The sequence below is a fragment of the Pongo abelii genome, chromosome 2 (genome assembly GCF_028885655.2).
Source record: "Pongo abelii isolate AG06213 chromosome 2, NHGRI_mPonAbe1-v2.0_pri, whole genome shotgun sequence".
NCBI lineage: Eukaryota > Metazoa > Chordata > Mammalia > Primates > Hominidae > Pongo > Pongo abelii.
In genome coordinates, this window is record NC_085928.1 from 145733553 (window position 1) to 145757708 (window position 24156).

Genomic DNA, 24156 nt, shown 5'->3' on the forward strand with positions numbered 1-24156 from the left:
TAGGCCTGAGCGTGGGCTCCCATGTCTTTCCTTGTGGAATTCCATTTTAGCAAGAAACTTGCCAAGTCAGTTTAGCCAGAATCCTCCATTCTTGATATCTGATTACTCTCCATATCTGGTTTTGACCCATACCACCACCATCCCCCAGGCGATGTTCAGTTACCCTGACCTGCCTTGGGTAGGAATCTTGTTAGGTCAATTTAGCCAGATTCCCCACCAATGTTTCCTCTTAGTAATTTTCCATCCACTGACTTCCACACACTGCCCCTTAGCTACAAATTCCCACTTTGCTACATTCAGCCCAATCGCTCTGACTTACTGCAAAACTCTATCCCTACCTCTGTCAGATTGGGCCTGAATAAAGTTTGCCTTACCATTCTTAAACATGAATAATTGTCATGAATAGTTTTTTCTTTAATGGGATCCATACTTTGAGAACTACTGATGAGAGGTTAAGGGTCCTGTGCTCATTATCTGGCACATATTAATGATAGGTCTCTGAGTTTGAATCCTGGCCAACCACATTGTCAGTCCTGGCCTTTTTTTTTTTTTTTTTTTGAGACAGGGTTTTGCCCAGGCTGGACTGCAGTGATGCAATCACGGCTCACTGCAGCCTCCACCTCCTGGGCCAAGCCATCCTGCCGCCTTAGCCTCCCGAGTAGCTGGGGTCACAGGTGCAAGCCGCCATGCCCAGGTAATTTTTAATTTTTTTGTAGAGGTGGGGTCTCACTATATTGCTCAGGCTGGTCTTGGGCTCCTGGGCTTACCTACCTCGGCCTCAGTCTTGCCTCTTGATCAAATCACTCATCTCTCTGTGCTTCATTTACCTCATCTGTGAAATCCAGATAATAAGCTAGTGCATGGTAAGTGCAAAAAGCAACACCTGGCACAATGCTGAATAAATGTTGGTTAAATCTTATAATCATTTTCTGTAGGAAGTGGGACGACAAAGTTAAGGGTCTAGGTGGTCAGAGAAGAGCAAGGACTATGCCCCTTTTTTGTGCAGCCAGGCAGGCCCTGTACTTTTTCTCTGCGCGACCCTCCTCGGGCAGCATTGGGTCTCAAACTCTCACGCCTTACTCCCAAGCAGGTTCTGTAGTCCAGCCCCTCGGCTCCCTACAGCAAGCCGATGTTGCGCAAGCGCCGTACCCACGCTTTACGCACATGCGTACTCAGGTGCCCCGGTAGGGACGCGCCGGCACAGCAAAAATGGCAGCGGCATTACGGGTGGCGGCGGCCGGGGCAAGGCTCAGCGTTCTGGCGAGCGGTCTCCGCGCCGCGGTCCGCAGCCTTTGCAGCCAGGCCACCTCTGTTAACGAACGCATCGAAAACAAGCGCCGGACCGCGCTGCTGGGAGGAGGCCAACGCCGTATTGACGCGCAGCACAAGCGAGTGAGTCCTGAGGGGCCTAAGTGAGTCCCGCCCCTGGCGTCCGCGACCTATCACAGCGTGCCCGGCTTGCGGCGTCCGAGGCCTCCCTGCCAATCCGCACGGTGCCTGGAGGGGAGGGAGCGAGGGTGTTCACCTTGAAAACCTGTAGCGTTTCTCGTGGAGGCGGGTATAACCAGCAGAAGCACCTGTGTGCTTTTTCATACTGTTTAACCCTTGGGATTTAGACGGATCTGGGTGGTCTCCAGCCAGCTCACCACTTAACATAAGCTTTTGGGCAACTTATTAAATCTCTGTGGGTCATTTTAATAATTCTTCCTTCACAAGCGTATCGTTAGACCATAGATAGCAAAACGATAGGCGCTCAGTAAAAACGATGTGCTTATTCTCGTGCCCCATGAAAGAGTGATGGTAGATTCTTTCTCCTTTGTGGAAGCAGGAAAACTGAACTTGGGCATACTCCACTGACATGAAGTGGGGGATGTGCGCGTGCAGGGAACTTGCCGAACTTCTGCCCGCAGAATGCCTGGTCGAGCTCTTTAGGGCCTTAGCATGCCTCGCCTTGATGGGTAGCAAAGGCACGTGTCGGAAGCAGGTGGCCTTTCTGGTAGTGCGCAGGCTACTCTGGATGTTTGGCTGGACTGAGCAGTTGAAACACTGCCACCCACCGCCTGGGTTTTGAGGCGAGAATCCACCTGGCCTTCAGAGATAAGCTGGGTGGCCCATTTTTTAGAGGTGACCCCTGACTTGAAACCAGGCTTGCCCCAGTGTGTCCGTGACTGGTGGGTGAGTCTGGACCGTTGTGTTGAACGAATTAACCAACGGGAAAGTGCAGAAGTGAAACTCCTACAGGTGAAGAGTATTCAGGTACAACTCACAACCATGAGGAAGGCACTGGGGGAGGGATGGGGTCTTAAAGTGAGGAGATTTGAACAGCTCTATATTTGTCTAATATTGATTCAGATGTCATAAATTCGCATTTGACAAGGGTCCGAAGGTGACAGTTCCTTTTGACACTTGAGAGTGAAATGTAAATTTAGTGGTGGTTTCTGGTGCTAGGAGTGCTTTCTTTCCACTGGGGCTACTTCTAACCTACTCTGTTAGGGCTGAGGGAGACGTTAGTCCTCTGGAAGGACCTGTTAGTGGTCCTGTACACTCTTTCTGTTGGGGCCTATTGCCCAATTCTTCCCTGGAACATCGCCCAGCCCTTTCCCAGGTAGATCCTACTGAGTTTAGATGAAGCCTCCAGAAGCTATTTTTCTTTTGCCAAAGTTGACTTAGGAGGCAGATTTAATATGAACCCCCTCCTGCACCGCTTTTTATTTTTATTTTTTGATACGGAGTTTTGCTGTTGTTGCCCAGGCTGGAGTGCCATGGTGCGATCTTGGCTCATTGCAACCTCCGCCTCCCAGTTCAAGCTATTCTCCTGCCTCAGCCTCCCGAGTAGCTGGGATTACAGGTGCCCACCACCATGCCTGGCAACTTTTTTTTTGTATTTTTAGTAGAGACAGGGTTTCACCATGTTGGCCAGGCCGGTTTTGTATGCCTGACCTCAAGTGATTCACCCGCCTTGGCGTCCCAAAGTGTTGGGATTACAGGCGTGAGCCACTGCGCCCGACCCCGCACCCCTTTTTAAACAATTTTTGACCATTTCCGTAGATTTTCCCAGAAGAGGAATTAGTGGGTCAAAGGGTGTTAAGTTTATTTTTTTGAGACAGGGTGTCACTCTGTTGTCCAGGCTAGAGTGCAGCAGCTCACTGCAACTTCCGCTTCCCAGCTTCAAGCAATTCTCCTGCCTCAGCCTCCAGAGTACCTGGGGTTACAGGTATGTGTCACCACATCTGGCTAATTTTTGTATTTTTAGTAGAGACAGGGTTTCACCATGTTGGCCAGGCTGGTCTTGAACTCCTGACCTCAGGTGATCCACCCGCCTCTGCCTCCCAAAGTGCTGGGATGACAGAATTTTTTTTTTTTTTCCTTGAGACAGGGTCTTACTCTGTCACCCAGGCTGGAGGGCAGTAGTGTAATCATGGCTCACTGCATCCTCGACCTTCTGGGCTCCAGTGATCCTTCCACTTCAGCCTCCTACCCAGCTAATTTTTTTTTTTTTTTTTTGGTAGAGACAGGGTCTCGCTTTGTTGCCCAGGCTGGTCTCAACTCCTGGGCTCAAGCAGTCCTCCCACCTTGGCCTTCCAGAGTGCTGCGATTACAGGTGTGAGCCGCAGTGCCTGGTCAGTATAAATGTATTTTAAAAATCTGTACATATGTTGCCAAATTGGTTTCCTAAAAACTTACTCTACTTTACATGACAGTGTATAGGAGTGCCTGTTTTTTTGTTTTTGTTTTTGTTTTTTTTTAAACGCAACCTCACCAGCTTTGGCTACTTTCCTAAGGGGGAAATAATAGCCAATTTGAGGTATTTTTTGTTTGTTTTTGTTTTTTTCGGGGAGGGGGGGATGGGGACAGTAGGCTAGGGTATTTGCCTCGGGTTGAGAGCTTGGGAGTCCAAGCAATGGAGGATTTTTTTTTTTTTAAGATGGAGTCTTGCTTTGTCGCCCAGGCTGGAGTGCAGTGGCGCAGTCTTGTCTCACTGCAAGCTCCGCCTCCTGGGTTCACGCTGTTCTCCTGCCTCAGCCTCGTGAGTAGCTGGGACTACAGGTGCCCGCCACCACACCCGGCTAATTTTTTGTAGTTTTAGTAGAGACGGGGTTTCACTGTGTTTGCCAGGATGGTCTCGATCTCCTGACCTCATGATCCGCCTGCCTCGGCCTCCCAAAGTGTTGAGATTACAGGCGTGAGCCACTGCACATGGCCTCTTTTTTTTTTTTCTTTATGACAGGGTCTCACCTTGTTGCTCAGGCTGGAGTGCGGTGGAGTGATCGTGGCTCACTACAACCTCTGCTTCCCAGGTTCAAGTGATTCTCCTGCCTTAGCCTCTTGAGTAGCTGGGATTACAGGCGCGTGCCACCACACCTGGCTAATTTTTGTATTTTTAGTAGAGACGGGGTTTCACCATGTTGACCAGGCTGGTCTCTAACTTCTGACCTCAGGTGATCCTCCCATTTTGGCCTCCCAAATTGCTGGGATGACAGAATTTTTTTTTTTTTTTTTTTCCTTGAGACAAGGTCTTACTCTGTCACCCAGGCTGGAGGGCAGTGGTGTAATCGTGGCTTACTGCATCCTTGACCTCTGGGCTCCAGTGATCCTCTCACTTCAGCCTCCTACCCTGCTAGTTATTTTATTTTTTGGTAGAGACAGAGTCTCGCTTTGTTGCCCAGGCTGGTCTCAACTCCTGGGTTCAAGCAGTCCTCCTACCTTGGTGTCTCAAAGTGCTGGGATTACAGGTGTGAGCCGCAGTGCCTAGTCAGTATAAATATATTTTAAAAATCTGTATATATGTTGCCAAATTGGTTTCCTAAAAACTTATTCTACTTTACGTGACAGTGTATAGGATTGCCTGGTTTTTGTTTGTTTTTTTAAACACAACCTCACCAGCTTTAGCTACTTTCCTAAGGGGGAAATAATAGCCAATTTGAGGTATGTGGTTTTTTTGTTGTTGCTGTTGGGGAAGGGGACAGTAGGCTATGGTATTTGCTTGGGGCTGAGAGCTTGGGAGCCCAAGCAATGGAGGCTTTTTTTTGTTTGTTTTTGTTTTTTGAGACAGTGTCTCACCCTATCACCCAGGCTGGAGTGCAGTGGTGCATTCTCGGCTCACTGCAACCCCCGCCTCCTGGATTCAAGCGATTCTCTTGCCTCAGCCTCCCGAGTAGCTGGGACTACAGGTGGGTGCTACCAAGCCCGGCTAATTTTTTTTGTATTTTTAGTAGAGACAGGGTTTCGCTGTGTTAGCCAGGATGGTCTCGATCTCCTGACCTCATGATCCGCCTGCCTTGGCCTCCCAAAGTGCTGGGATTACAGGCGTGAGTCACTGCACCTAGCCTTTTTTTTTTTTTTTTTTTTTTTTTAAAGACAGGTTCTCACTTTGTTGCTCAGGCTGGAGCATGGTGGAATGATCACAGCTCACTACAACCTCCGCTTCCCAGGTTCAAGTGATTCTCCTGCCTCAGCCTCTTGAGTAGCTGGGATTACAGGCACGTGCCACCACTCCCAGCTAATTTTTGTATTTTTCAGTAGAGACCAGGTTTTGCCATGTTGTCCAGCTGGTCTCAAACTCCTGGGCTCAAGCGATGCTCGTCTCAGCCTCCCAAAGTGCTGGGATTACAGGTGTGAGCCACTGTGCCCAGCCGAGGCTCTTGGTAGATTGAGAGCTGCGACCTCATCTCCTCAAAGAAGCTTTTTTTTTTTTTTTTTTGAGATGGAGTTTCACTTTGTTGCCCAGGCTGGAGTGCAATGGTGCACAATCTCGGCTCACTGCAAGCTCTGCCTCCCAGGTTCAAGCGATTCTTCTGCCTCAGCCTCCTGAGTAGCTGGGAATACAGGCGCATGCCACCACACCCGGCTAATTTTGTATCTTTTAATAGAGATGGGGTTTCTCCATGTTGGTCAGGCTGGTCTCAATCTTCTGACCTTGTGATCCACCCGCCTCGGCCTCCCAAAGTGCTGGGTTTACAGGCGTGAGCCACCGTGCCCGGCCCAAAGAAGCATTTTTAAACTCTTCTCAAATGAGCTCTTTAGCATTTTGTGTCCCACTCCCCTTCTACTCAGCCACTCCCTGCTGTGGGGTCATCTCTGTGTCACAGTGTCACTGTCAGATGTGGGGTCCCTAAACAGGGGATAGGATAGTAAGAGAAGGAGAAGCCCACAGAGGAGGGGAGAAGAACCAGGAAGTAGCGGGTCCTTGAGATGGGAGCTGGGAGCAGCAGGGACCCTTGTGAGGTGAGGTGTGCTTCTGTAGGTCTCCCTAGAAAAAAACCTGTGTCAGATCCTTCACTAAGCCTGCTTTAGTTTCCACCACCTGCTTCTGCATTCTTTTTATGGCTCCTTAGGTCTCCAGTAAGTATTTGCGAAACTAGTTAATTGTGTTCCAGGGTCAGGTTCTCCTTACCCCCACTTCTCTCTACCTTTTCCTCGCCCTATTTCCTTATTCATCTTCCACAGGTGGTTGGCTTCTGGAGCACACTGTCTGTCCTGATTTCCATGTCATCTAAAGTCTACTAATAACACCTATCTGCCTTGGGCAGGTTGGATAGAATGAAAGTACTTGCATTGAGATGAACGGGCAAATCTGCCCTTCAAGCCCTCCTATGAACAGCCCTTGCTTCACTTACTAAATTGTCTGTGATGACATCACTGAGTGGTCTTTGTTCCACTGTAGGGAAAGCTAACGGCCAGGGAGAGGATCAGTCTCTTGCTGGACCCTGGCAGCTTTGTTGAGAGCGACATGTTTGTGGAACACAGATGTGCAGATTTTGGAATGGCTGCTGATAAGAATAAGGTATTTGTTCAAATGGTGGTATTTTTTAGGTGTGGCTCAGCTGTCCTACCCACTAGAATAATAATCTATAAGGCTTTTATCTGAAGTCCTCTGCAGAGGCACTGCAGACATCACGCCCGGCTAATTTTTGTATTTTTAGTAGAGACGGGCTTTTGCCATGTTGGTCAGGGTGGCCTTGAACTCCTGGCTTCAAGCAATCCACCCACCTCGGACTCCCAAAGTGTTGGGACGACAGGCGTGAGCCACGGTACCCTGCCTTGTGTTTCTTTATACGTCCTCCTTCATATAAGCATAGAGAAGTGGTGGCCCTGGGTCTTGATGATTTTGCTTTTAGGAGGGTACATAAGGCCTAAGATGACAGTGCCCTTCACTCCTATTGATGAAGTAGTAGCCCTGTGCTTGCTGTTGTAGAGCTGGGAAAGTGGGGTGGGATTCCTTCATGTTCCTTGTTCACATTGACGTTTTAGGAATTTGGGTTTTGTTTTTGTCTTTCATTGAGGCATAGTGGCCAAATTCATTAGAAGAAGTATTTGGATTTTTTAACCTTTATTTTTGCATTTTTCTGGTAGTTTCCTGGAGACAGCGTGGTCACTGGACGAGGCCGAATCAATGGAAGATTGGTTTATGTCTTCAGTCAGGTATTTCATAACTCCAATAGTCTGAACTTTCTTGGAGGGCAGAGCCAAGAGGAAAATGTGTGAAAGAAGCCAATCTTGGGGAATGAAAACTTGCTTGTAGTTTGGGGAAAATGAGGGATTTGCTTTGTTTTTCAGTGCATATTTCCAGAATATTGTGTGTTTTTTTCTTAGGAAGAGTCCTTAGTCTGTTTTGGGTGTGGGATCACAGGGCACTAGCCTTGTACAAAGGTATCCCAGGAACCAGGAATTTATTCCAAGTGAATGAGATTCCTCTTGGCAGGGTTGGGTGTGTGCCTGTAGGGCATCTGTGTCCTGGGCAGTGTATGTGGACTAGAGAGAGTGCAGTGGGTGCAGCCTAGCAAAGGGGACTTGACTCTCAGAACCAGAGTCCCACTGAGCTTTGGGTTTTCATGAATATGTTCAGAAAATTTTATCAGGGTGCCTCAAGACAGATACAGTTTGTTCACACACATAGCCAAAGCTATCAATACGTTATTTTACATGCAGAAGGGAATGAATGTTGTTAATCAGCTGGCCTTGCGATAGGGAGAGTAGCCTGATTTATCCAGGTAGGCCCAATATAATCACAGGGTCCTTAAAAGTGGAAGAGGGAGGTAGAAGAGGAGCTTATAAGGATGTGATATGAGAAGGACATGATCTGCAGTACCTGGCTTTGAAGATGGGAGAAGGGGACCATCAGCAAAGGAGTGCCCATGGTCTCTAGGAGCTGGTAAAGGCAAGAAAACACATTTTCCCCTGGAGCCTGCAGAAGGGAGCACAGGCCTGCCAACCTTAATTTTAGCCCAGTCAATCCTGTGTAGCACTTCTAAATTATAGAACTATAAGATAATACATGTGTGTTGTTTCAAGGCACTGAATTTATATTAATTTGTTATAGCAGTAATAGAAAACTGACATAGAATATGTTGTGTACTATTTTGGATTTGACTTTTTTCTCTCCAGAGGTGGAAATATGCATATAATTTAAAATGCTTAGGTCTTTTTACAGACCTAAGTTTGTTATGAAAATTGGCTAGGCGTGGCATCTCATGCCTGTAGTCCCAGTACTTTGGGAGGCTGAGACGGGTGGATCACCTGAGGTCACGAGTTTGAGACCAGCTGGCCAACATGGCGAAACTCCATCTCTACTAAAAACACAAAAATTAGCTGGGTGTTTTGGTTGCCTGTAATCCCAGCTACTTGGGAGGCTGAGGCAGGAGAATCGTTTGAACCTGGGAGGCGGAGGTTGCAGTGAGCCGAGTTTGTGCCACTGCACTCGAGCCTGGGCGGCAGAGTGAGACTCCGTCTCAAAAAAATAATAATAAAATAGTTATACTTGGTTAATTTAAAATCTGTCATAGTTAGTATGCATTTACCAATTAAATTACCTTTGAAATGTTTTAAGACTGTTATAAATCGGTCTACCAAATGCCAAAATAGAAGGAATCACATTTCTTTGTTTTGTGCAATTTATGAGAGCTGAGAAAAACTTGTACAGAAGGAACCATTGAAAAGAGAGAGAGAGCAAAGAAAGATGTTTTCTGGACGCGGTGTTCACTCACCACTATTAAGCAGATGGAAAAATTCACTGAATTGATACTTTTGAGCACCTCTTATGCTCATGTGGTAGGGTGGGAGTGAGGAGAAGGTGGAGATAACTGAGGCAAGAGTTCCCACCCTGAAGAAGTGAATCATTTTATAGGCAGAATGGCACAGAACAGATGTAACCACAGAGCACATGGAGTGAGAGGTTCCAGGCAAATGCTGTAGACCCAAGACAAGAGAAAATCACGTCCAGGGTTGAGGAAAGCTTTAGGAACAATGGGCAATTGAGACAGGCCCTGAAGGATACCGAGGGTAGGGAGTGATGAGCCAGTTTTTTTTAATAGTGATCTCCAAGATGTTAATATCTTATGTATTTTTTCTGGGGAGCTTCTGTTCTTCTGGGGAGCCTCCTCAGTCCCTTGCCTGATAATTGGCTGTTGGTGTATTCTGGGGGGAGAGCAAAAAGGGGCCAGCATTTTTTCAGCCTCACCTTTTCCTCTTTTAGGCTAGCAATTGTGAGTTTAGAACCCTTCTGGTTGATTTCCTTTAGAGAGCAAACATTCTCTCCTCTCAAGGTGAAGGAGAGGCCCTGTGGGGTCTAACTGCTTCTAATAGAGACTTCTTTTAGTCTCTGTTTTCAGCCTCCTCCTCACCTCCACTTTCCATGGTTCCTGGGTTGTCTCCTCCTTGATTACCCCCACTGCAGGTGTGTAAGCTTCCATTCTCTCCCTCTAAATCAGGTATTTTCTTGTGCTTTCAGTTCCCCCCAAATTTGTTTAATCCTTCCTATGCTATTGTCTCCTTGTTCTTATTCTCTTGGCTGATTCTGTTCTTAATTCCCAACTATCTTTTTGAGGGGGTTTTAGGAGAGGTTATGCCCACAATAAGCCCTTTAGGTCTGAACATAATGAAGATCCATAAGCAGAAGAAGCAGTGAGAGCTTTGATTCTTGTTTTTTAACCTTTCTTTTTAAAACAGCAAATAATAGGCTGGGCACAGTGGCTCCCGCTTGTCATCTCAGCACTTTGGGAGGCCAAGGTGGGTGGATCACTTGAGGCCAGGAGTTTGAAACCGGCCTAACCAACATGGCAAAACTGTCTCTAATAAAAATACAAAAATTAGCTGGGCATGGTGGCACGTGCCTGTAATCCCAGCTACTCGGGAGGCTGAGGCAGGAGAATCACTTGAACCTGGGAGGCGGAGGATACAGTGAGCCAAGATTATGCCACTGCACTCCAGCCTGGGTGACAGAGCAAGACTTGGTGTCAAAATAATAAGTAAAATAAAACAGTAAATATTTCTTAAAAACAGAAGTGCTTGACTGTTTGATATCCGTAGAATCTGATATTAGAGTTAATTCTGTGTGATAGGTTTTCCTTCAGAACTGCAAATCATTTTTTTTGTTTTTTTTTTTCCTTTCAAATCATTTCTGTAGAGCAAAGACTAGCTCTTTTGCTCTTGACAATTCGTCAACTTCCTTTAAGATATTTTATTCTATGGAATAATCTATAAATCAGACTTTTTTTCTAATTTTTTAAACTTCTGAAAATGCTTTAAAAACTATATGTATGTATTGTTTTTAATACAGAGTCTTGCTCTGTCGCCCAGGCTGGAGTGCAGTGGTGCAATCTCTGCCCACTGCAACCTCCGCCTCCTGGATTCAAGTGATTCTCCTGCGTCAGCCTCCCAAGTAGCTGGGATTACAGGCACACACCACCACGCCCAGCTAATTTTTATATTTTAGTAGAGACGGGGTTTCACCATGTTGGCCAGGCTGGTCTGGAACTCTTGACCTCAAGTGATCCTCCTGCCTTGGCCTCTCAAAGTCTTGGGATTACAGGCGTGAGCCACCATGCCCGGGCAACTTTTTTTGTTTTCTTTTGTTTTGAGACAGGGTTTTTGCTCTGTTGCGTAGACTGGAATACAGTGGTGCTGTCTCAACTCCCTGAAGCCTCTGTCTCCAGGGCTCAAGCAATCCTCCTGCCTCAGCCTCCCGAGTAGCTGGGACTCCAGGCATGTGCCACCATGCGCAGCTAACTTTTTTCTATATTTTTTGTAGATACAGGCTTCTGCCATGTCACCCAGGCTGGTCTCAGACTCCTGGACTCAAGCCATCCACCTGCCTTGGCCTCCCAAAGTGTTGGGATTACAGGCATGAGCCACCATGCCTGGCCTAAAAGCTTTTATCTGTGAATTTTCTATTTCTTCCTCCTACTGGGTTTTCATCTCTAGCCAGTCACTATATTTGACTTGCTGATTTGTATTTTCTTTTTAGGATTTTACAGTTTTTGGAGGCAGTCTGTCAGGAGCACATGCCCAAAAGATCTGCAAAGTAAGTGTTTAATACTCAAATTCAATCCATTGCTTTCCTCAGTTACATAGTGCTTATTGAGTATCTTTGGGGTACAAGACACTGAGCTAGGTACTTGGGGTAGGGCAGAGGTATGCAAGATGTGCTGCCCACCCGAAGGGGTGCATAACAATTTTCATACTGTGGTTCTCTTCCATGGACTGGCAAAGCCTGGACCCTCCTGTTTTTACATGCCTAAAATAAAATTTGTAGGATTTTAAAGGATTAAAAATGTTTTTAAAAACCACATTTATAATATACGTGCTCCCTTGTTAATGCATTTAATAACAAGATTTAGCAGTAGATCTAATAACTACCGTAATTTCAAAGTAGTCAAAGGTGAAATATTTCAGGGTATCTGCAACAACTTTAATGGGACGTAAAAATATCTGTGGCTTCTAATAATGGCAAAGTCACAGATATTTCTAATACAGAGGCTCATTGCCTATATCCATAATGAAAAGAAATGTTAACGATCAGCTAACGTTAGTAAAGATAAATATGTAAATTTTTTCTCATTCAAGTTCATGGACTCCCATTCACAGACCTCTTGGGGTTCTGAGGATTTCAAGTGAAGAACCTCTTGTCTAGGTGGAAGGGCCAGGTGCTAGAAGGTAAAGAACAGTGCGAGCATTGTATGCTGATATTTAAAAACTGCTAGAGATTAGATGCTCTGGAGAGGAATAAAACTATAAATAATAGAGAATTTTGGAATTAAAGTTGGAGCTACTGGTAACTGGAACATCTGGATTATAGACATGGTCCTGTCATGTATTTCTCCTGAGACCTTGGGCCAGTCACTTAACTTTTAAACCTTCTTAATTTTTCTCATTTTACTCCCTCTGTTATGATGGGTAAATGAGATAATGGAAGTGAAAGTGCTTTTTAAACTGTCAAGGACGGTAGGAATATTGCTTATTATGCTGTCAGAATTACTAACCCATGAGGAAAATCTGTCACATTAGAAGTAAAAGCAGGCCTGGGCCTGCCCTCAGATTAACAGATGGGTCAACATCTGCTTTCATGAAAGTACTGCTTTGCCATTCTGTCTACTGTAAGTTCTTTCAAAGCAGTACCTGGGAACAAAACTGGCTGCTGGAAGATGTTACAATGTGAGCCTGTGGTTCTAGAAATGGTTGCCATGAGTTGTTTTATCCCCTGCTAATGGGAAGTGCTTTGGCTCTTGGGTGTTTGGGGGCTTTAATCAGCCTATTAAATATCTGGTCCTTTGTCTTCCATGAAGGTACCCAATCATGATGGGGAGTGAAACCAGTGTTACTGCCTCCTGTTTTGAAAAGTGCACTCGGAACATTTTCCAGAAAACACTGTGGTATTTTGTGAATGTCATTTTTTATATCAAGAACATTTGTCTCAATAAAAGATTTCTCTGCTGTCTCAGATCATGGACCAGGCCATAACGGTGGGGGCTCCAGTGATTGGGCTGAATGACTCTGGGGGAGCACGGATCCAAGAGGGAGTGGAGTCTTTGGCTGGCTATGCAGACATCTTTCTGGTGAGAAACCTGTTAATAGAGAATAGAGAATAAAAAAATACAGGGCTTAAGTTCTCTAAGCCATGGCCTGGCCAGAGCTTCTCCAACTCTCCTCATTGTTCTCTGCCGCATTGTGTCTGTTCTGTGGGTCCTTTCTGTGTCACTGGGGGTGGGATGAAGGGTAGATGAAAAGCAAGAGAGAGTGGGAAGAGAGGGTTTTCATTTTTTCTAACAGAGGGCCACTCAGGGGAAATTACAGTTAAAGATCGTTCATAAGGGAAAAGCACTTGAAAATGTTTTTCTTTTTTTGAAAGCAAGGGAGAGGAAATATGAAAAGTTAAAATGAACTGATGTGCTAGAATTAGAAGTTTTAAAAAATTTAGCACTTTTTTTATTTTTTAGTTAAAACACTGCAGGATTATTATATAAAGTCCAAGCCATAGTGCAAAGAAGAATGAAATCACCCCAGATCCTACCATTCAGAAACATTTGGCGAACCTCATTACTGACATCTCTTTGCTTATTTACAGACTGAAATTACGAGAGAAAGAAATGAAAAGAAACATAAAATAATGTGTTATGTGAAGTATAAAGTATATTTGTGAGAGATACAGTAAGAGACTGGGATGAGAGAGAGAGATACTGCAGACAGAAACTGGCGACATTTCCAGGGAGAAGAAAGGAAGGAGACAGGCAGACATTGTTTTTAATCAGGCCAGCCACTCTTGTCATCCCTGCTCTGCAGGCTTACTTCTGTGGGTGGCTTGGCCTAAGCAGTTTAGGCCTGGAAGTCATTGCTGTTTAGAAACAAAAGAGCGGCCCTCAGAGACATGGTGATAAACCACCACATTTTAGAGCTTGACTGGATTTTAGAATAGCATCTAGTTGAATACATCTTTATGGGTCTGGAGGAGGTTTTTTTTTTTTTTAATATTTATTTATTTATTTATTTATTTATTTATTTAGAGACAGGGTCTCAGTTGGCCAGGCTGGAATGCAGTGGCATGATCTCTGCTCACTGTAACCTCAGCCTCCTGGACTCAAGTGATCATCCCACCTCAGTCTCCTGAATAGCTGGCACCACAGGCATGCATCACCACATCCAGTGAATTTTTTTTTTTTTTTTTTTTTTTTTTATACAGGCGGGGTTTTGCCATGTTGCGCAGGCTTATCTTGAACTTCTGGACTCAAGCGATTGGCCTGCGTTTGCCTCCCAAAGTGCTGGGATTACAGGAGTGAGTCACCACGCCTGACCTTTAATTTTTGTTTTCAAGGGCTGGTCTTTACTTTCAGATCTTCATTGCTTAATTGCTTACTAATGCTGCTTGTCATATTGATACCTCCACTCACTTATTCCTGCCTGTGTTATTTTTTGGTAACTTTTAATTTTGATAAAAATTCAAACTTCAGGCTGGGCGCGGTGGCTCACATCTGCAATCCCAGCACTTTGGGAGGCCAAGGCAGGTAGATCTCTTGACGTCAGGAGTTCAAGACCAGCCTGGCCAACATGGTGAAATCCTGTCTCTATTAAAAATACAAAAATTAGCTGGGCATGGTGGCACATGCCTGTAATCCCAACTACGCAGGAGGCTGAGGTGGGACAATTGCTTGAACCTGGGAGACAGAGGTTACAGTGAGCCAAGATTGTGGCATTGCACTCCAACCTGGGTGACAGAGCAAGACTCCGTCTCAAAAACAAAAAAAAATTCAAACTTCATAGAAAAATGACAAGAATAGTACGGGAACTCCTATACGTCCTTTTCCCAGATTCACCAGTTGTTTACATTTTCTCCATTTGTTCTGTTATTCTCTCTCCATATATACATATTTGCATGTTACATTTTTCTGAAATATTTGAGAATAAATTGGAGATACTATGTCTTCTTTACCTCCTGAGTTCTTCATTGGGTATTTCTAAAGCATAAGGATATTCTCTTAAATAACCAGAGTACAGTAATAAAAATCAGGAAATTTAACATCGATTCATCGATGTTATTCTAATTCATTATCCTTATTCAGGACTTAAGTCCTTTATAGTGTGTGCTCTTGGCATGTGTGCACTTTCTGTGTGCACGCTCTCGCTCTCTCTGTCTCTGTGTCTCATATATATGTGTGTGTGTGTATATATATATATATATATATATATATGTTCCTTCCTGGCCAGGATCCAATCCAGAATGAAGCATTGACTTTAGATGTTATCTCTCTTTAATCTTTTTTGATTTGGAGCAGTTCCTTTCTTTGTTCTCCATGATCTTGATATTTTAAAAAATAGCTTTGGCCGGGTGCGGTGGCTCATGCCTATGATCTCAGCACTTTGGGAGGCCGAGGCGGATGGATCACGAGGTCAGGAGATCAAGACTGTTCTGGCTAACACAGTGAAACCCCATCTCTACTGAAAAAACAAAAAATTAGCCAGGCGTGGTGGCGGGCACCTGTAGTCCCAGCTACTTGGGAGGCTGAGGCAGGAGAATGGCATGAACCCGGGAGGCAGAGCTTGCAGTCAGCCAAGATTGCGCCGCTGCACTCTAGCCTGGGCGACAGAGCAAGACTCCGTCTCAAAAAAAAAAAAAAAAAAAAAAAGCTTAATAGGGCTGGGCGCGGTGGCTCATGCCTGTGATCCCAGCACTTTGGGAGGCCGAGGTGGGTGGATCACTAGGTCAGGAGTTCAAGACCAGCCTGGCCAAGATGGTGAAACCCTGTCTCTACTAAAAATACAAAAATTAGCCAGGCGTGATGGCGGGTTCCTGTAATCCCAGCTACTCAGGAGGCTGAGGCGGGGAATTGCTTGAACCTGAGAGGTGGAGGTTGCAGTGAGCTGAGATCATGCCACTGCACTCCAGCCTGGGTGACAGAGCGAGACTCCGTCTCAAAAAAAAAAAAAAGTAGCTTTATTGAGATATAATTTACAAACCATAAAATCCACCCATTGTAAAAATATAATTCAGTAATTTTAAATTAATTTTTAGAGTTGTACAGCCATAATCTAGTTTTCAAACCTGCTACTCCAAAAATACCTTCTTGCCTGTTTGCAGTCAGTTCCCACCTAACCACAGTCAATTCCTCACCCAACTTTCTTATTTTACAAATTTTTCCATCTGACTCCTTTCATAAGCACCATGTATTTTGAGGTTCATTTATATTGTAATGTGTATCAGTTTGTTCCTTTTTATTGGTGAATAATATCTATTGAATATTTTACGTATTTAAGTCATTTACCGGTTGAAGGATATTTGGGTTGTTTCTAGTTCCTGGCTATCATGAGTAAATGCTACTGTGAACATTTGTGTATTACTTTGTGTGGACATATGTTTTCATAACCCTTGGATAGATAGGTACCTAAGAGTGGGATTGTAGGTTTTGTGATAAGCTTGTTTATAACTTTTTAAGAAACTGCCAGATGGTTTTCCAAAACAACTAAACCATTTACGTTACCATGAGCAATGTATTCAGGGTCGGAGGTTCTCCATATCTTTGTTGATACTTGGTATTGTCAGTCTTTTTTTTTTGAGACAGAGTCTCGCTCTGTCGCCAAGGCTGGAGTGCAGTGGTGCGATCTCGGCTCACTGCAGCTCCACCTCCTGGGTTCACACCATTCTCCTGCCTGAGCCTCCTGAGTAGCTGGGACTACAGGCACCCGCCACCACGCCTGGCTAATTTTTTGTATTTTTAGTAGAGACTGGGTTTCACCGTGTTAGCTAGAATGGTCTCGATCTCCTGACCTCGTGATCTGCCCACCTTGGCCTCCCAAAGTGCTGGGATTACAGGTGTGAGCCACCACGCCCGGCCTTGTTTTTTTTTTTTTTTTTTTTGAGATGGAGTCTCGCTCTGTGGCCCAGGCTGGAGTGTTATGGTGCAGTCTCGGCTCACTGTAACCTCTGCCTGCCGGGTTCAAGTGATTCCCCTGCCTCTGCCTCCTGAGCAGCTGGGATTACAGGCACGTGCCACCATGCCCGGCTAATTTTGGTATTTTTAGTAGAGACGGGGTTTCACCATGTTGGCCAGGCTGGTCTTGAACTCCTGACTTCAAGTGATCCATCTCCCTCGGCCTCCCAAAGTGCTGAGATTACAGGCGTGAGCCACTGCATCCAGCCAGTCTTTTTGTGAGACAGGGTCTCACTCTGTTGTTCAGGCTGGAGTACAGTGGCATGATCAGAGCTCACTGCAGCCCCAACCTCCTGGGGTCAAGTGATCCTCCTGCCTCAGCCTCCCAAAGTGTTGGAATTACAGGCGTGAGCCACTGTGCCTGGTCCAGTCTTTTTGACTATAGCCATTTTAGTGGTGTGTAATGGTATCTCACTGTAGTTCTAGTTTGCATTTCTCAGATGACTAATCATGTCGAGCATCTTTATGTACATATTAGTCATTTGTAAGCCTTCTTTGCTGAAATGTCTATTCAGACATTTTGTCCATCTTGTAATTGGGTTTTTGAGTTGTAAGGGTTTTTCATATATTCTGGATACAAGTCCTTTATCAGATATATGATTTGTAAGTATTTTCTCCCAGTCTGTGGCTTTTCTTTTCTTTCTTAGTGGTAGCTTTATTTATTTTTATTTTTTATTTTTTGAGACAGCCTTACCCTGTCCTCCAGGCTGGAGTGCAGTGGTGTGATCTTGGCTCACTGCAACCTCCACTTCCTGGATTCAAGTGATTCTCCTGCCTCAGTCACCCAAGTAGCTGGGATTACAGGTGCGTGCCACCACGTCCAGCTAATTTCTTTGTATTTTTAGTAGAGACAGGGTTTCACCATGTTGCCCAGGCTAGTCTTGAACTCCTGAGCTCGGGTGATCTGCCTGCCTTGGCCTCTGAAAGTGCTGGGGTTACAGGCGTGAGCCAGCACACTCAGCCTATTTTTATTTTTTAGAGACAGGGTCTTGCTCTGTTGCCTGGGCTAGAGTGCAGTGGTGCAATCACAGCTCACTGCAGCCTTGAACTCTGGGCTCAAGCAATCCTCCTGCCTTAGCCTACCGAGTAGCTAGGACTTATAGGCACACACTAGTACACCCAGCTAATTTTTAAAAAATTTCTTTTGTGTGTAGAGATGGGGTCTTACTACATTGCCCAGCTTGGTCTTGAACTCCTGGTGTCAAGTGATCTGCCTCGACATCCCAAAGTGCTGGGATTACAAGCCACAGCCCCAAGCCTGTGGTGGCTTTTTTTTTGAGCTAGGGTCTCACTCTGTCACCTAGGCTGAAGTGTAGTGGTGTAATCATGGCTCACTGCAGCCTAGACTTCCCAGGGTCAGGCAGTCCTCCTGCCTCATCCTCCGAGTAGCTGAGACCACAGGCACATGCTACCACGTCTGGCAATTTTTTTTCATTATTTGTAGAGGTGGGGTCCCACTATGTTGCCCAGGCTGGTCTCAAACTTCTGGACTTAAACTATCTTCCTATCTCGGCTTCCTAGAGTGCTGGTATTACTGGCATAAGCCGATGTGCCCAGCCTCTGGTGGCTTTTGAGGTGGAGAAGTTTTTAATTTTGAAATCCAGTTTGTCAAGTTTTCTTTTGTGGGTCATGCTTCTATTGTCATATGTAAAAACTGTGTAATACAAAGTCATGAAGATTTTGTTTTCTTCATGGAGTTTTTTTTGTAGGTTTGGCTCTTTTTTTTTTTTTTTTTTTTTTTTTTTTTGAGATAGAGTTTCACTCTTGTCGCCCAGGCTGGAGTGCAATGGCGCGATCTCAGGGATTATGGGTGCCTGCCACCAAACCTGGCTTTGTGTGTGTGTGTGTGTGTGTGTGTGTGTGTAGATAGATATATATATATATATCTACACACATAAGTACATATAAGAGAGCCCAGCCAGCTTTCTTATAGTAGGTCTGTGATTCATTTTGAGTTAATTTTTGTATATGATGTGACATAAGGGTGTAACATCACTCTTGTCTCCCACCATTAATTGACATAACTATTCTTTCCCCATTGAATTGTCTTGACACATTGATAAAAATATCAGTTGATCATAAATGTAAGGGTTTGTTTCTGAACTCTCAGTTCTTCCATTGTTCTATGTCTGTCCTTAAAATAGAATCACACTGTCTTGATTACTATAGTTTATAGGAGTTTTGAAGTTGTGTAAAATCCTCCAATTTGGTTTTTTTTTTTTTTTTTTTTTAGATGTAGTCTCGCTTTGTAGCCCAGGCTGGAGCACAGTGGCATGATCTTAGCTCACTGCAACCTCCACCTCCTAGATTCAAGCGATTCTCCTGCCTCAGCCTCCCGAGTAGCTGGGATTACAGGCACGTGCCAGCACACCCAGCTAATTTTTGTATTTTTAGTGGAGATAGGGTTTCACCGTGTTGGTCAGGCTGGTCTCGAACTTATGACCTCAGGTGATCCACCCTCCTTGGCCTCTGAAAATGCTGGGATTACAAGCGTGAGCCACCGCACCCAGCCCGATCAGCTCTTAACTCTACAAAAATGCCTGCTGAGATTTAATAGGAACTGCATTGAGTCTGTAGATGAATTTGGTGAGAATTTATATCCTAACATATTGAGTCTTCCACTCCACATGGATGGAATGTTTCTCTGTTTATGTAGCTCTTTACTTTGTCTCAGCAATATTTTGTAATTTGCAGCATACCTGTCTTGCACTTCTTTTGTTAAGCTTATACCTAAAATATTTTACTCTGGCCAGGTGCAGTGGCTCACGCCTGTAATCCCAGCACTTGGGGAGGCCAAGGCAGGGGGATCACCTGAGGTCATGAGTTCGAGACTAGCCTGGCTAACATAGTGAAACCCTGTCTCTACTGAAAATACAAAAATTAGCCAGGTGTTGTGGTGCATGCCTGTAATCCCAGCTACTCAGAAGGCTGAGGCAGGAGAATCGCTTGAATCCAGGAGGCGGAGGTTGCAGACTCCAGCCTGGGCAACAGAGCAAGACTCCGTCTCAAAACAAAACAAAATATTTTACTTTTTGTGATGCTATTCAGAATGGAATTATCTTGTTAATTTCCTATTTGGATTCTTTGCAAATATATAGAGATACAATTGGTTTTCATATGTTGATCTTGTATACTGCTTTGCTGAGGTTGTGTATTAGCTTGAATAGGGGGTGTGTGTGTATGTGTGTATTTCTTTGGATTTTCTTTTTTTTTTTTTTTAAGCAAATAAAGGGGTAACTTATAAAAACACAAGAAACAGAAACCCACTCAAAACAATCTGACACAAAAAGGAGATGGATTTTCTATATAACCATCATGTATTCTGCAAATAGAGGCAGTTTTACTTATTCCTTTCTAATCTGGATGCCTTTTATTTCTTTTTCTTGCTAATTGCTCTGCTTAGAACCTGTAGTACAATGTTAAGTAGAAGTGGTAAGAGTGGACATCCTTGGCCGGGTGTGGTGGCTCATGCCTGTGATCCCAGCACTTTGGGAGGCTGAGGTGGGCAGATCGTGAGGTCAGGAGATCGAGACCATCCTGGCTAACACGGTGAAACCCCGTCTCTACTAAAAATACAAAAAAATTAGTCAGGTGTGGTGGCGGGCGCCTGTAGTCCCAGCTACTTGGGAGGCTGAGGCAGGAGAATGCCGTGAACCCGGGAGGCGGAGCCTGTAGTGAGCCGAGATCGTGCCACTGCACTCCAGCCTGGGTGACAGAGTGAGACTCTGTCTCAAAAAAAAAAAAATAAGAGTGGACATCCTTGTCTTGTTCCTAATCTTAAGGAGAAAGCATTCATTCTTCACCATTAAGCATGATGTTAACTGGTGTTTTTTTGTTTGTTTGTTTTTTTTTGGACATTCTCTTGAAGGTTGAGGAAGTTCCTTTCTACTTCTAATTTTTTGAGTGTTTTTTATCATGAAGGGTGTTTAATATTGTCAAATGCTTTTTTCTGCATCTATGAGATAATCATGTGTTTTTTGTTCTTTATTCTAATGATATGGTATGTAACATTGGTTTTTAGAATGTTAAACCAACCTTGTATTTCTGTGATAAATCCCACTTGGTCATGGTATATCATCCTTTTTTGGAAGGTGCTGGGCTCTGCTAGTATTTCCTTGAGTACTTTTGAATCAATATTAGTAAGAGACATTGACCTACAGTTACCTTGTGATGTTTTCTTTTGGTTTTGGTATTACAGTAATTCTCACCTCATAGAATGAGTTGGAAAGGTTGCCTCGGTGAGGTAGGTTCACTATGCACTGGTTACAAACTTTTCTGATTTCAGTAAGATAGAACACTCACACAAGTTACATGAAGTGCCCGGCCACATCTATTGTTTTTTGACATTTTTTTTCCCGCTCTAGACAGTCTTGCTCTGTTTCTCAGGCTGGAGTACAATGGCGCGATCTTGGCTCACTGCAGTCTCCACTTCCTGGGTTAAAGCAGTTCTCCTGTCTCAGCCTCCCGAGTAGCTGGGACTACAGACACACGCCACTACGCCCTTCTAATTTTTATATTTTTAGTAGAGACAGGGTTTCACCATATTGGTCAGGCTGGTCTCGAACTCCTGGCCTCAGGTGATCCACCTGCCTCGGCCTCCCAAAGTACTGGGATTACAGGCATGAGCCCCTGCGCCTGGCTGTTTTTTGACTTTTTAATTATGGCCATTTTTGCAAGAGTAAGGTGGTATCTCATTGTGGTTGTCATTTGCATTTTCCTGATAGCGATGTGAGCATTTTTTTCATGTTTGTTGGCCATTTGTATATCTTCTTTTGAGAAATGTCTATTCATGTCCTTTGCCTACTTTTTGATGAGATTATTTTTTCTTGCTGATTTGAGTTCCTTGTAGATTCTGCATACTGGTCCTTTGTCAGGTGCATAGTTTGTAAATATTTTCTCCCACTCTGTGAGTTGGCTCTTTGCTGATTATTTCTTTTGCTGTACAGAAGCTTTTTAGTTTAATTAGGGCCCGTTTATTTTTGTTTTTGTTGCATTAGCTTTTGGGGTCTTAGTCATGAATTTTTTGCCCGGGCCAGTGTTCAGAAGAGTTTTTCCAATGTTGTAGAATTTTTATGGTTTCAGGTCTTAGATTTAAGTCTTCGAAGTCTGGTAATGTGATGCCTTTGGATTTGTTCTTTTTGCTTAGTATTGCTTTGGCTATCTGGACTCTTTTTTTGGTTCCATATAAATTTTAGGATTGTATTTTCTAGTTCTGTGAAAAATGATGATGGTAGTGGTAGTGTTTTGATGAGAATTGCATTGAATCTGTAGATTGCTTTGGGCCATATGATCATTTTCACAATATTGATTCTTAACTCCATGAGCATGAGATGTGTTTTCATTTGTTTGTGTCATGTATAGTTTCTTTCAGCAGCATTTTGTAGTTTTACTTGTAGAGATCTTCACCTCCTTGGTTAGGTATATTCCTAGGTATTTTATTTTTTGCAGCTGTTGTAAAAGGAATTGAGTTCTTGATTTGATTGTCACCTTGGTTATTGTTGGTGTATAGCAGAGCTATTGATTTGTTCTATATTAATTTTGTAACCTAAGACTTTACTGAATTCCTTTATCAGATCTAGGAGTCTTTTGGATGAGTCTAGAGTTTTCCAGGTATATATGATATCACTGATAAACAGTACTTGTCTGACTTCCTCTTTACCAATTTGGATGCCCTTTATTTCTTTCTCTTGCCCGATTGCTCTGGCTAGGACTTCCAGTACTATGTTGAATAGAAGTGGTGAAAGTGGGCATCCTTGTCTTGTTCCAGTTTTCAGGGGGAATGCTTTCAACTTTTCCCCATTCATTATGATGTTGGCTGTGGGTTTATCATATATTGCTTTTACCATTTTGAAGTACATCCCTCGTATGCCTAGTTTGAGAGTTTTTTGTTGTAAAGAGATGCTGGATTTTATTGCATGCTTTTTCTGCACCTATTGAGATGATCATATGGTTTTTGTTTTAAATTCTGTTTACGGGATGTGTCACATTTATTGACTTGCATATGTTAAACCATCCCTGCACCTCTGGGATGAAACTCACTTGATCATGTTGTATTATCTTTTTGATGTGCTGTGGGATTTGGTTAGCTAGTATTTTGTTGAGGATTTTTGCATCCATGTTTATCAGAGACACTGGTCTGTAGTTTTCTTTTTTTAATATCATTTCCTGGCTTTGGTATTAGGGTGATACCGGCTTCATAGAATGATTTAGGAAGGAGTCCCTCTTTCTCAATCTTTTGGAATAGTTTCAGTAGGATTGGTACCAATTCTTTGAATATCTAGTGGAATTCAACTGTGATTCGTCTGGTCTTGGGCTTTTTTGTTGTTGGCAGTTTGAAATTACTGATTCAGTCTCACTGCTTGTTTTTGGTCTGTTCAGGGTTTCTGTTTCTTCCTGATTTAGAGGATTGTATGTTTCCACGAGTTTATCCATTTCCTCTAGATTTTCCAGTTTGTGTGTGTAAAGATGTTCATGTTAGTCTCGAGTGATCTTTTGTATTTCTATGATATTGGTTATAATATTTCCAGTTTCATTTTTAATTGAGCTTATTTGGATCTGCTCTCTTCTTGGTTAGTCTAATGGTCGACTAATTTTGTTTATTTTTTCAAGGAACCAAGTTTTTGTTTTATTTTTTGCTTCAATTTCCTTTAGTTCTGCTCTGATCTTTGTTATTTCTTCTGCTGGCATTGGGTTTAGTTCGTACCTGTTTCTCTGGTTCATTGAGGTGAGACAGTACGTTGTCAGTTTGTGTTCTTTCAGACTTTTTGATGTATGTACTTAACACTATGAACTTTCCTCTTAGCACTACTTTTGCTGTATCCCCAGAGGTTTTTATAACTTGTGTCACTACTATCATTCATTTCAAATTTTTAAATTTTCATCTTGATTTATTGTTAACCCAGAAATCATTCAGGAGCAGATTAATTTCCATGTATTTGTATAGTTTTGAGCATTTCTTTTGGAGTTGTTTCTAGTTTTGTTCCACTGTAGTCTGAGAAGATACTTGATATGATTTCAATTTTCTTAAATTTGTTGAGACTTGTTTTGTGGCCTGTCATACAGTCTATCTTGGAGAATGTTCCATGTGTTGATGAGAAGAATGTATATTCTGCAATTGTTTGGTAGAATGTTCTGTAAATATCTGTTAAGTCCATTTGTTCTAGGGTATACTTTAAGTCCATTGCCTCTTTGTTGAGTTTCTGTCTCAAAAAGAGTCTAGTGCTGTCAGTGGAGTATCAAAGTCCCCCATTTCACTTTGTTGCTATTTCATTTCCTAGGTCTAGTAGTAATTGTTTTATAAATCTGGGAGCTCCAGTATTAGGCGAATATAAATTCAGGATTATAATATCTTTTTGTTGGATTGTTCCTTTTATTATATAATGACCTTCTTTTTCTTTTCTTTTCTTTTCTTTTTTTTTTTTTTTTACTCTTGTTGCTTTAAAGGTCTATTTTGTCTGATGTA

General features: G+C 43.5%; 1 protein-coding gene across 4 annotated transcripts in view; it reads left to right on the forward strand.

The window, feature by feature from the left end:
* Window positions 1–564: 564 nt before the first annotated feature.
* PCCB (propionyl-CoA carboxylase subunit beta) overlaps window positions 565–24156 on the forward strand; it is an 80176-nt gene continuing 56584 nt past the window's right edge. The window contains exons 1-6 of one of the 4 annotated variants that reach the window (XM_054550366.2): window positions 565–1392; window positions 6665–6784; window positions 7354–7422; window positions 11243–11299; window positions 12717–12830; window positions 13952–14044. In XM_054550366.2, coding sequence (XP_054406341.2) covers window positions 1210–1392; window positions 6665–6784; window positions 7354–7422; window positions 11243–11299; window positions 12717–12830; window positions 13952–14044 — 636 coding nt within the window. In that variant the 5' untranslated portion in view covers window positions 565–1209. 4 annotated transcript variants of the gene reach the window in all.